At 30.8% G+C, this 14,141-nt stretch overlaps 1 protein-coding gene across 1 annotated transcript; it reads left to right on the forward strand.

Moving 5' to 3' along the window:
• The first annotated feature begins 6,306 nt into the window (after positions 1–6,306).
• Positions 6,307–12,783, forward strand: LOC125844713 (phosphoglucan phosphatase DSP4, amyloplastic). The gene is made up of 14 exons (XM_049524041.1): positions 6,307–6,461; positions 6,567–6,636; positions 7,614–7,658; positions 8,163–8,250; positions 8,697–8,773; positions 8,841–8,917; positions 9,023–9,103; positions 9,329–9,461; positions 10,856–10,915; positions 11,157–11,213; positions 11,363–11,458; positions 11,925–11,984; positions 12,165–12,272; positions 12,515–12,783. The coding sequence occupies exons 1-14, from the start codon at positions 6,436–6,438 to the stop codon at positions 12,647–12,649; spliced, it is 1,113 nt and encodes a 370-aa protein (XP_049379998.1). The 5' UTR covers positions 6,307–6,435; the 3' UTR covers positions 12,650–12,783.
• The last annotated feature ends 1,358 nt before the right edge of the window (positions 12,784–14,141 follow it).

Below are 14,141 nucleotides of genomic sequence, written 5' to 3' on the forward strand. Positions count from 1 at the left end.
TTCCGGACGCGGTGGTGAAGAAAATTGTTCAGCATATGATATGGGAATAATCGATGAATGTTTGCAATTTCCCAATCAATCATTGATTTCACTATTAGTTGTGATGTAATCATCATATTGTGTGGTTGTTGTTAGCTTGGCATTAGTATCTAGTGCACCACTGAGTCCAGTCCAGTCCAGCTTCTGAGATGAGTATATTTTCTTTGATCACCGATATCTTCTTTCATTTTAAATGCTTTCTTCAACTATTTCCAGACTATATATCATCGAGTTCCTTTTGATGGATGTCTTTCTGATAAATAGTGGAGCTGAGTGATCATACTCACTCTCAAGTGCTTCACATAGTTTGGCATACAAGGAGGAGGCTAATGAATGCACTTGTATATCATTAAGCAGCTAGCAGGTACTTTCTCAGAATGCACTACTACAACTGCATGCATATCATTTTGTCATCCCATCTGGCAAACTAAAACACTGCGGACTTTGCTAACAAACTTCCATTCACACCAACCATATACTTATAAATCAAGAAGCAAACACCACTCAAGCATACCAAATGCATGCTAAGAATCATCAATAGCTAAAGTTGATCAGCAAGTTAAATAGTACGTAATTGGATCAAAGATAGAATAATACTTACAAGTTTCAGCAAAATTCAATACCAGTTGTCATGACCAGTTCTTGGACTAAACCACATCCCCCTGAATTAGTAGTTGTGGTTGAGACCATTAATTCCATCTGCCAACCAAGAAAACAAATTTCCTAAAATTTTACAATCCAACTGATCACTATAATACTTGATAATACTTCTTTGAAGATCATTAATGGTTGGTTGTATTGTTGCGGATACTAAGACACCATTACCATCACAACTCCATCTGATCTAAAATGTCATGATATCAAACGATTTTTACAACTAGTATGTATGTATGCCTTAAAAAAATTGATATTATACATATGTGTCAATCTAAACTAACAATTACATACAAGCACATCACTAGCTATTTCAAAAGCTTCTCAATTATCCTGTAAACTCTACAATTCAGTAATCTTTCACTTCGCACGCTTAATTTTTCATATTCCTATAAATGGCACTGCTAACTTTTTAAACTTTGATTATCATTATATGACTATTGTTTAGGATGATTTTTCAACTTGTCTATACTACTTTGCCATGACTATTTTCAGTTTTGCTGTTTCTTTCTCTATACTACTTTGGACGGTTTTTTCTTGATGCACACTTTACTCTCCCCATACCCTTCTTTGTGGATTACACTTAGGTATTTTATGGTGGTTGTTGCTACTTTTTTCAGAAAAAAAAAGGGGTTAACACCTAGAATGCTGATTTGCATAAGCATTCTGATTTGAACCAATTGAAGCATATGAAAATATTTTTTATTTCTTATTTAGTGGTAAAATATTGAGATTACTACATGATGATAATTTTTTAAAGAGTAAATTTTAGGTTTAGCAAACAAAAAAAATCATATTTGTATGTTATAACTATAGTTTGCATAATTGCGCTCCATAGCAAACTCTATCAATATGTATATTTCGGTATACTTATACAAAAGAATCAATTATATAAGTATATATTTGGAATCTGTATACAAATAAGATATTTTTTTTGTATAAAGCGAGAAAGAAATTAAAGAAAAGCAAAATAGAACTAGGCAGGGGAAGATTTGTAATGTATAATTATAAGTGTATAGGATGAAAATATATGTATTTGTATTTGTATATACAATTTTCTCTGCCTTTATTCAAACACAAACACAATTTATACATTTGTGTTTGTATAAAGTGAGAGAGGCGAGAGAGAGAGTGGCGAGCGAGATATCTGGGGAGAGAGGCGAACGAAAAGATGTGTATTTGTATTTGTATATACAATTTTCTCACGCTTTATACAAACACAAACATAATTTATACATTTGTGTTTGTATAAAGTGAGAGAGGCGAGCGAGATATTTGGGGAGAGAGGCGAATGACAAAGTGTTTGCTACGGATTAGAATTAAATGAAATTGTGTTATAATATTTAATTTTAATTAATAGTTTGCTATTTTATACAATTTTCCCTTTAAAAAAATATTGTCTTAACCTTGAATTTTCTTTAACACATAATAGTTATTTTAATATTAATGATTTAGATTATTTTTTGAATTAAAAGTGTTAATGAGAAATAAGACAAGTAGAAGATATACTCAATCAAATAAAAAGATCCAATTCTTTGCCAAATACACATATTGCTTATAGAATAATGTTTACAATTTATTTGTTTCAGCTAAAAGACGTTTTTTTAAAATTAGAATTGATTAAATCTTCTTTAAGACCAACAATGTCTCAAGAGAGACTGAATGAATTAACTATTTTATCATCATTTGAAAAGGAATTATTAAAACAAATTGATTATAAAACAGTAGTTAATTAATGACTTCACATCTAAAATAACTAGAAAAATAGATTTTAAATAAAAGTATATATGATGAAGAAAATAATATTAGGACTCCTCTCTTAAGTTTCGGTTTAGACCCCTAATAACGTTGAGTCGACCCTGATTGTTATTATTGTTCCTTCAATGTGGGTAAAGGATACCAAAAGAGAATCGATGAAAAGAAAGACAGTAAGAAAGTTTCTTTAGGTTTTTATATAGAAAATAATTGGATGATTAAGTTTATGATATCTTTATGCCTTTTAATATAGGGTGTATCTATTAACCATTAAATTAAATTATTACACTTGCAAGGAATTTTCTAAGTTGCTTCCAAATTCCTACCCCTTTCATTATCTTCCCTAATCTCTTTATATAATTTTTTATATTTCAGCCAACTTGTTACTACGTGATATGTAAAAAAATTGACTTTTTATTTTCTTCTAATATTATAATTTCTATATAGGGTGTATCTATTAACCATTAAATTAAATTATTACACTTGCAAGGAATTTTCTAAGTTGCTTCCAAATTCCTACCCCTTTCATTATCTTCCCTAATCTCTTTATATAATTTTTTATATTTTCAGCCACCTTGTTACTACGTGATATGTAAAAAAATTGACTTTTTATTTTCTTCTAATATTATAATTTCTATATTTTAATTTTCAAATCCATCTTGTCTAATGTCTATATATAAAAAAGGCATAGCCTCTGCTCCTCCTATCAAGTGTTAATGGTTCAATATTTGACTATTAACAATTGGATATCAAAGGTTTATCTTTTTTTCGTTGTTCGTTCTATCGAGAGTCTGTTATAAACAGTCAATCTCAAAGGTAGGGATAAGATCTATGTAGACACGCTATCCTTTTCATATCTTACTTGTAAGATTATGCTGAATTAATTGTTATTTACTTTACTTTTGCATGACTTTCATCTTCTCCCTTTTTCAAGTTTCATTTTTCTTATTAAACATGTATATTTTTTCCTACTGCAATTTTCTTCTCGGTTCTCATATCTTTTTTATGCTTCGTTTGTTCATACTTTTATGTTATTATTTGTATTGATTTCACAAACATACACTAACATATATTTTATTGCTTTTCAGGTTCTATAAGCAACAATTTATGATTCAAAATTGGGATCCTATAAAAACAAAAAAAAAACGACTACACAAAAAGGTGAGAGAGATATTCCAAATATAAATTGCATAAATCCGTATATTTAATTATATGAGAAAATATGTTTCAATTTATATCCAGAATTATTATAAAGTCAAATTTTTTAAAAAAATCTTTTTTCTTGCATAGTATGTCAAAACGTTTTAATTTGTATTATCTTATTTTTTTTGTTTGAAATTTCTCTTTTGTTTATTATTTCGAAAAAGTGGATGACACTTTAGAAAAGTGAAATGAAGATGTTCGAATGTAAACTGCATAACTTTATGTATTTAATTATATGAGATATATAGAATGTAAACTACGTAAATTTGTGAATGTAATCACATATAAGGTATTATATTTTATAAATATATTCCCAACTTATGATAAGCAAAATTAGTAGAAGAAGAAGATGAAGAGTTTATCTTAATGACAAGTTAGGAGGAGAAGGACAAAAGATAAGAAAATAAAAAGGAGAAAAATAAAAGGAGTTACATACATTTTGTCTGCTTACCTGTCAATGGAGGATAAAAGAAATGAGAAAGAGAAAAATTAGAGGGCCAAAAAAGTAAAAAAATAAAAACTACTTTTAATTTCTTTTTCGCTTACCTGTCAAAACTTTTTAATTGGTGTCTTTTTCTCTTTTTCATTTTTTTCATTTCCTTCTTTTTCCTTACTTACTTTTTTGTTTATTTATTTTACATTTTCTAATTTCTTAATAATAAAAATGAGAAAATCCAAAAAGTACAAAAAAAAAGAAGAAGAAGTAAAGGGTAGATTATCTAAATAAAAGTAAAAAAATAAAAACTACTTTTAATTTCTTTTTCGCTTACCTGTCAAAACTTTTTAATTGGTGTCTTTTTCTCTTTTTCATTTTTTTCATTTCCTTCTTTTTCCTTACTTACTTTTTTGTTTATTTATTTTACATTTTCTAATTTCTTAATAATAAAAATGAGAAAATCCAAAAAGTACAAAAAAAAAGAAGAAGAAGTAAAGGGTAGATTATCTAAATAAAAGTAAAAAAATAAAAACTACTTTTAATTTCTTTTTCGCTTACCTGTCAAAACTTTTTAATTGGTGTCTTTTTCTCTTTTTCATTTTTTTCATTTCCTTCTTTTTCCTTACTTACTTTTTTGTTTATTTATTTTACATTTTCTAATTTCTTAATAATAAAAATGAGAAAATCCAAAAAGTACAAAAAAAAGAAGAAGTAAAGGGTAGATTATCTAAATTTATAAATACTAAAATTTTATATTTATAATATTTATAATTAAAAATATGAAATTGAGTGAATTGGCAAAAAAAAAATTTATTTAAAGAAGTTGTCGACGATAAAAATATATTTATCCGATTATACTTAGGACGTAGACATTGCGAGTGAAACATGAAGAAAATTAAAATTAACATCATATTTCCTCTAGTAAGTGGTTGTCTTCATATCCTCGATTATATATGAATCATATCATACAGAAATAAAGACTCATTAAAATTAATAATTTTTTAATTTTATTTTAGTACTAGAGACATATAAGAATTTTTTTGGATAAATTATTGATGATGCTCCATTGAAAAATTAAAAAAATACCGATAGAAAAAAAGAAAGTTCCTTGATGATTTTAAAACGAAACTTTATCAAAATAATTTCAAAGGAAAAAATCTTCATAGTTCTTTAATGATAATGACAACACAATTTTGTTAAGGATGAACAAGGTCAAAGTTTCATCACATATATATTTTTCTTTATTAGTATTATTTGTTATTTTTATCAAAAAAAGAATATCTCTTGCTAAATGATATGTTAAAATATTAAGTATACATAGTTGTAGTGACAATATCAATTTTATTTTGCCTCAAATTAATTTTTTCAAATTAATTAAAAAAATAAATTATATTTTAATAAAATATATGTTAAATTATATTTTAAATTATACTTTATGAAATATTGTCTCGCACATATCCTTGAAGATAATTGTTAGTGAATCTTGAACATTAATGTTAAATTTTGCAGGAATGATGTCGTAATGTAATAGTTGAAAAATGAAATACATGTATAAGATTATAAATTATGTTTTTATGTGAAAATTTTGTTTGATTTTTCATTATAATTTGATTATATAAAAATCTTTAATATAAATATGATTTTGACACTTTTTTCCGTAGGTTTTCACTATTATTTTGCTGATGTATTTTTATTTTTTTTACTTATGAAATTATGTTTTGATTTGACCTTTTATTTTAGTTTTTGAAATTCTAAGTATTGCAAATTGTCTTTGACATGAACTTTACTCTCATGTTTGACAGATACTAGGATCGGTACGCAACCACAAATCCTTCTTAAAATCAACGTTCTTAAAATTAAAGAGTTGATAAACTTGTGTGCTTAGACCATCTTTTCTTAAAGAATTTTTTTAATATAAAAATCAATCTCTTAAATATTAATTTATGATTGAAATATTAGAAAACGACTATTTTATAAAATAAGTAAAATAAATTATAATCGCTCAAAGCGCCACCAAATTCACTAGTTTATTAAAAAATTCAAATTTATTAGTGTACTCGTGGCACAAGTTTGTCGTAGTTATAATTACTCCCATGAAAACATTAAAAAATCTTGAAGGGTATTATGGAGAATCTTGAAAAAAGTGCCTTTTAAGTTTTCATTTGGAAGTTAGTTATATAAATAAATTTTCTTTATACAAAACGCCAAAAAAAATGAAAAAAATATCAGACCAACTATATAATAAAGTATAATACAGTAACTGATATATTAAAATAAAGGGATAAAAAATTGTTCATATCAGATTCACATTCTTCTTCAACTCTGCTTCAAATCTATTAATTTTTCCAATGAATTGCCTTCAGAATCTTCCCAGGTATATATATGTATTCTTTTTTGTTTGAATTTAAACAGTCTCGTACAGAAATGCCTTAAAGTTTCGTTTTTTGTTGGATTAATTTACTTTATTTTTTATTTTCAGATCCTCTGGTTTACCACTGAGAAGCTTCACAGGCAATTCAAGAAAGCCTTTTTCCACTGTTGTTTCACTGGTAATGATCATTTATTGATAATTAGATTTGATTGGAAATGTTAATTTGATTTTTGTATTGTATTAGTGTAATTGGAAGAGAAATTATATAGGGGGTATATCTCCATTTTGGTAGAAATTGACTATACCATATCAAATTACTCGGTACTTGTGCTGGTGGGAGGTATAAGGTACCTGTAGAATTAGTCGAGGTGTGTGTAAGTTGTTTGGATACCATATTTGGTAGAAATTGGCTATACCAAATCAAATTACTCGGTACTTGTGTTGGTGGGAGGTAGCAGGTACCTGTAGAATTAGTCAAGGTGTGTAAGTTGTTTGGATACCATGTTTGGTAGAAATTGGCTATACCAAATCAAATTACTCGATACTTGTGCTGGTGGGAGGTAGCTGGTAGGTAGTTCTGGAATTAGTCGAGGTGTGTGAAAGTTGATCTAGATACCATATTTGGTAGAAATTGGATATACTAAATCAAATTACTTTCATTAAGACCCAAAGGTGGTGTTCCATTCAGCTTGCAAGGTACCATATAACTCTGTCCACCAAGTCTTGGACAGATGAAGGAAATCACCTAGTGTTTTTGCTTTCGCTGGTATTTGAACCGAAAACCTCATAATTTTCAAACCACTTCATTGACCACTAGTTCACACCCTTCGGTGCTAAAGGAGGGCTGTTTCTTGTGGAGTATTTTACTCAACACTGTGAAGTGGTTTAAAATATTACTTAATGCTTTTAAAGTTAGTTTGATAGAGAAAACATGTTTTCAAAGTTGTGAATGTAGTATATAAATTGAATGGTGTCAAGTTTTTTGGGACATCCGTCATACGAATTGTAATGGCAGGAGTAGTAATTTGTACTTTCTACTGGTTGTGATCAATATTGAACCTTATCATGCGGAAACAACCTCTCTACCTCAGACTCCACTTGTGGGATTACACTAGGTATGTTGTTGTATCATTCTCATTTCTTTTTTGTTCACAGGGGATGACAAAATTTGCTGATCAGCGTCTAAGTACTGTGGCACAGGTAATATTTGAAACAACGATTGATGATTAGATTGTTTGAAGAATTGTAGAAACTGCTGAATTGTTTTACCTATTCACGAGAAGCCGAAGTGTTGCTTTTTGTTTTCATCCATCAACACATCTTTTTGAAGCGACAGTCTCCAAGATTTCTGCTGTCTGATCTAAAAGTTTCTATGAGATAAATGTATAGATTTGGACTCAATCTGGCATTTCATTGCTTTTACATCTTAAAACTAATTTTTCAAGTCCTAATATGGCCGGAAATGGCGAAAAAATTGGAACCTGCTTTCTGCACCTTATTGAAATTGAGTATGTTATACTCCCTCAGTCCCAATCTACGTGAAGGTGTTACTATAGGGGAGTCAAATAGTTTTTTTCTGTGATAACAATTTTCTCGAAATCTTTTGGATCATTAGCTTTATTGACTTGTAGTACTTCTCGTGGAGTTTTCAAAAAATGTTAATCCATTTCTGAATTGGCATTCGCTTACTTGCTCTCTTTCTAGGTTGTATCTGGTCCTGAATCTAGTACAGAGAAGGATGAGGAAAAATCCGAAACATACAGTCATGACATGACTGCAGCTATGGGAGCTGGTAAGTCTATCTTCCTACGCGTTTTTTTTTTTAGTTCTATGAACTTCATGTTCTTTTACTTTGAGGAGTTTTCTGATGCATACTTTTTCCGACCCGAACAGGAAAGCTGTTAAACTTATTAGTCTCCTTGACTTATCAAAGAAAACTTATTACATAACTACATTACATGCATGTTAGCTAATAGGTTAAGTTATGCGTTATCGTTTTCTACTATTTACTCTTCTTTGTTTCTCCTTCTTGCCTTCCCCTTTGTTGAAGAACATCCTTTCCTTGTGCAAACTGCAAATCCAAGTTTGCTCTATGTAGACATGATTCAGTTATATTAGCGTAACTCTTGGATTATGACATGCACTTTTAGTCAGTAACTAATCAAGAAATGTTTGCACAGTCCTATTGACTAACTAATATGTGTGGCACTGATATCGTCGCTGACTTTCTTAATGCAGTCTTGACTTATAGGCATGACTTAGGAATGAACTACGACTTCATCCGTCCGGATTTGATTGTTGGGTCATGTCTACAGGTAATGCTCGTTTTCTTTAAACATAGTATCCTTTTCACTTCTTTTTCTGACTCCAACAAAATGACAGACTCCTGAGGATGTGGACAAGCTTCGGAGCATTGGAGTAAAAACTATATTTTGCTTGCAACAAAATCCAGATCTCGAGTATCCATGAAATATGTCATGATTATTGTTTCATGTCGGATCAACAAATTCATTTCACCCTCAATCTACGATATTCTTTATAAGTCCTTAATTAGTATTTTCTAGATACTTTGGGGTTGATATCAATGCTATTCGTGAATATGCCAACAAATGTGGTGATATTGAACACTTGCGTGCCGAAATAAGGTTAGTTTAAGAGAAAAAAACCAGCAGTGACTGTATCTCTATCTCAGTGATTGCCGCTTGCAAGTGAATTGTTGTGCATACAAGTTCAAAAAATTGAACAAGCATCTTGCTTTTGTGGCTCTATAAAATTATATATAATTTCTACAATGTGTGATGCATGAGGCATTTCGAAAAGTTAATTCCATGAAGCTAATTCACTAAGTAAGTTTATGCTTGATGAACCAGGGATTTTGATGCATTTGATTTGAGGTTGCGGCTTCCAGCTGTAATAAGCATACTGAACAATGCCATCAATAGAAATGGAGGTGTGACTTACATACACTGCACAGCTGGACTTGGCAGAGCTCCCGCAGTTGCGGTATGTGCTAATGAGTTTCTTTATGTTGTCAGACGGCTGCAATTGCTTTAAAGTAATTGATAGGAGAAGGTTGCTATAACTCTAGCGTAGTCCTTGTTTTTTTCTATTACTATTATGTAACACTTCTATCAACGAACCTGTGCTTTCTACAAAATGATTTCAACTAATCATGTGCAACTTTTTCTTCCTAGGGTATCATATACTCGTGCCTCTTATTTTCATTTACTTGAGTTTGTTCTTTGCTAATCCATAAACAATAATGTCGATGCACTAATATTCATTACTTGTACTTAATGCGAGACCCTAAATATCTTTAGTGTCCTACATCCTCTTCAATATGAAATTTACACTCAATGTCCCTTGGTAATGGACTAATATTAGATTACACGAGCTGTAGACTGTAGTAGTGCAGTGCAGAAGTTTACCGAAATTTCATCATTGTCTGTGGTGCCCTTCTGTGGGCATTGGTCCATGTTCTGCCTTCTTCTAGACCTCAAAGATGTAGGGTGATGATTAGTCGTCTCGGACAATGGACTCTCCGGTGCTTGCAGGCTGCGTACATAGTAGCCTGCATGGGGAAGTGAAAATGCAAGTAGGCAAAGAGGCCATTCAATTGCTGGTCATACTCCAAAAAGAATATCAACCTATTGTATATGTTGAACCGTATATCACCTCATTCAAATGCGTAAGAAGTAAAAGAGCACATTTATTTACTTTCGTATGTCTTCAAACACTCCTCACGTGCCAACTAGATTCCCTTTCGTGGGTCAAGCATATCAAAACTTCTTTTCAATTAAGGATACTAGTTGTTGAACTGAATGATCCACCTTATTGAAAAGTTTAAGTGGTTATAGAGGTACACTTTTGTTTACTTTATGATTTCTTCAGCATGTTTATTGTTTGCTTGGATCAGGAGAATATTAGTTTTTGTGTAACTATTCGTAAGTGCGAGCATTGACATAGCCTGAAGCATTTGCGGCAAAAGTTCTTTCATAATCATTTCGGCAATTTTCCTTGGAAGTCCTCAACGAACTAGGACCTGCAGAATGATACCTAAGATGTTCTTGTTGACTTCACCTTGCTTAGGACTCGTAGCAGTTCTTAGCAGGCATGAGACATTTTTGGTACTGAGGTTTTGCTTGCAAACAAAACCATGTGTTAGTCATGTAGTACTTTAGGAGAAACCGATCTTTGATAATAAATTGCAAACTGTCATATTTCTACAGGTATGCACCTTTATGTTGTTTTATTTATCAAATTTATCTTGTAACTTCTTGTTTGAAATAGTATCGTGTACTGAGAAATGCAATCACGATTTGTTGGAAATATTTTATATATTTATTTAAGTTACGTTGTGATTGAACTTACATTCTATTTGGAACTTTGAATTGCAGTTGACATATATGTTCTGGGTTCAAAGCTATAAACTTAGTGAAGCTTTCGATTTACTCATGGTAATTTTCCCTGTTATGCTGTTTATGTAGTTTCACTTTTTGAAAATATTATTATTGCTGGATGGGATGGCTTGCTATACCACAAGTGTTCTTTGAGAATATTTACTGTGAATAATTGTCCTTGAGGAAGAAGAGTTTGTCTTCTTGGGTCCAGTAGGCAGTAGCCAAACTTATTCTATGTTTATGTTTTATTTTTCAACTCAAACTGGATTTTGCGTATCTTGACCATATCTTCTTGCAGAGCAAACGCTCCTGCTTTCCGAAACTTGATGCCATCAAAAGTGCCACAGCAGACGTTGTGAGTTCTATTGTTGTTTTAACAATTTATCATTCCCATATTTACCTTATGGCTTTTGGTGTTGGCGTGGGATGCATGGCAATATATATTGCACTTCATCATTTGACAAAGTGAATTTGAAATTTGACGGAGTATCTTCCTGTTTAAAGCTTACAGGCCTTAAAAAGATGCCCGTCACGTTGACATGGCATGGTGATAATTGTACTACAGTGGAAATATCTGGGCTTGATATTGGCTGGGGCGAGGTAATATTCAAGTCTCACAATGGTACTCCAGTAGTTATTTTCTTCAGAATGTTTTACGTTTTTTTCAGCTGACCATAATATGCTGAAGTTCATCATTTTCAAATTTCGACTGTCAGTTTCCCGTAACATGATATGTAAACTTTAGTTGAGCACTAGAATAGACTGCTATAGCTTTATAATGAAGTCATAATTATATTACAATAATAATATTATCAAAGATCAATGCACTGTTTACAGGTAGAATTATTCTATGAAATCACACTTCCTGTCTTCGATTTCATAAGAGCTCTTACTACTTGGGAAAATACAGTCTGGGATAAGAACAACGGTTTCCGTTGTTGTAGCGTTTCATTGCCTTTTACATGTTCTTAAAGATGGTTCATGAAATATTCTTCTCACGTTGATGCAATTCTGCTTTATTTCATGCTTAATATTAGAGCTTTAAGAACGTTATAATGTTTTTCAGAGAACACCTTTAAAGTTTGACGAGGATCAAGGTTTGTGGACTCTCCAGAAGGATTTGCATGTAAGTATGTTGTTTTAGGCTTGCAATTGTTTCGTCCTTTTTCTTTCAATGATGGAAATTGTCGAGAAGCTAGTAAAGTTGTTGCCTTGTGATCAGGAGTTCGGAAACAGTCTCTTGCAGAAATGCAGGGTAAGGCTAATTCCGTAAAGGATGTCATCCTAATGTCGTCTTTATTTACAGGAAGGAAAATATGAATACAAGTACATTGTTGACGGTGAATGGATATGCAACGAGTTTGAGCCGATCACTTCTCCCAACAAAGATGGACATGTCAACAACTATGTAGAGGTAAGAAACTGACTTTTCATGGTTTGGAGAGAAAGGTTCTATGTCTTCCTCTGTTTCGTCCTAGTTATGCTTTCTTCCGAGGAACAATACATTAACGCGAATCACTGACCAAATACATATGTTGCAACGATGAGGGCGTTTAGCCTTTATGTCTAATTTTTACCCTGAATCTAGAGTAACGATTCTTTGGCTTCACGGTTATCATCTCTTACCTCTAACGTTCAACTTGGACGTGCCAACAGGTTCTTGACGAAAATCCAGACAACATCACTAGTGCAGCAGTACGAAAGAGGCTCACCGGTGATGACCCTGATCTTACCTCAGACGAAAGGCTCATAATCGAACAATTTCTCGAAGCTTATGCAGACGTAGAATGAAGGAATACTTATTACTTACTATACACTTAATAATTGTAAGCAAAGCCAATAATCTGCTATATAACTCATGCAGTTGTAATCAGTATGCAGTTTTACATTTGGGTTTCTACTTCCTTGACGCTTCATTAAATCCGCGTCCGAAAAAGTCACATACATTACTTAACTGAGGTAACTTCATCCACAGAGCTCGAACCTGAGTTAAGGATAGATGAGTACTAGTACCCTCTACCACAATTTTTGGTATTTAAAGCCCACTGTTCTTCTAAATCTTGGCAAAAAGTATAATATTTGGCCTCTATTCGTTTTTACTTGTCCACTTTGGACTTGCACTTTGTAAGAAACAATTATTAATATGAGTATTTTACTATAATATTCATATTAATTGATACATAGTTTTAGATCTTGAAAAATGATTTGCGACGAAACAAGTAATGTTGACGATAGTCACGGTACAATAGAAAAAAAAAATCTTTTTGATATATTAAAAATAACAAGTAAAAATAAAATACTTTTTGAGAGAGAAAATAAGAGTGGTCGAATTAAAGCATTAATGCGTAAGCACAAGAGTCACAATTAGATTCCTAATCACATGCTTAAGCATTAATTAGGCGTGTCGGTGATTTTTTGTTGGTCTTATTATTATAAAAATAATATTCAAAATTAATAGTGTTAAAATTGTAAAATAATGATAACAATAAACCAATTCAGAGTTAAAATCTTTTATTGAAAAAGTAGTACTATATAGATAAATTTTAAAAGAAATTTATTTTTTAAAATATTATATGAAAAATATCCCCTTAAAAAAACTTTGCACTCCATTAAATTGAACCAACATAGATCTAGAGTCTCATCGATGGGTCAATGTGAATCCAATAATATTTTATAGATCTTATATATGTATTCTCTCTGTTCTTAATTACTTGTCCACTTTTAAATTGACACATCTATAAAGAAAATAATAATTGACATAATGAGTCTATCATTTTACCCCTATTAATTATGAAATGGATGAATTAAAAACTGAAGATTTTCAAAAAGTTCTATATTTTTCAAAATAATTAATTGAGGATATAATATGTAAAATTTTTTTGCCATTTCTTGATTTGTTAAAATGGACAAGTAATTAGGGACAACTAAAAAAATAAATATGGACAAGTAATTAGAGACAGAGGGAGTATTAAGAAATTCTCAAATATTTATGTATATTTAATCGTGGATTAGATTATATATTAACTTGAGATCGATAAAAAATTTCTGCAGTTAAAACAACTTTGTTAAAATTGAACTTCTGTCGAGATTCACTTTGAAAGAATTACTGAACTTTTTTTATGAGAAAATCATAAAAACATAAAACTACAGCACGATGTCGTTTTTTTCATTATTCTAATTTTGATTTTCGTATCATGAATTTTGAGTCGTGCTTAGGATCAATTGACACTAGATAGAAAAGGTTTTCAATCAAAGTTTTTGAACCTATTCCGAAGTCACTTTA

This window comes from Solanum stenotomum, chromosome 11 (genome assembly GCF_019186545.1).
Source record: "Solanum stenotomum isolate F172 chromosome 11, ASM1918654v1, whole genome shotgun sequence".
Classification (NCBI taxonomy): Eukaryota; Viridiplantae; Streptophyta; class Magnoliopsida; order Solanales; family Solanaceae; genus Solanum; species Solanum stenotomum.

Bases quoted from the DNA above. Each gene is read 5' to 3' on its own strand.
- LOC125844713 (XM_049524041.1), top strand. From the start codon at position 6,436: ATGAATTGCCTTCAGAATCTTCCCAG. The intron at 6,637-7,613 runs GTAATGATCATT...TTTTGTTCACAG, and splicing joins TTTCCACTGTTGTTTCACTG to GGGATGACAAAATTTGCTGA. The intron at 7,659-8,162 runs GTAATATTTGAA...CTCTCTTTCTAG, and splicing joins GTCTAAGTACTGTGGCACAG to GTTGTATCTGGTCCTGAATC.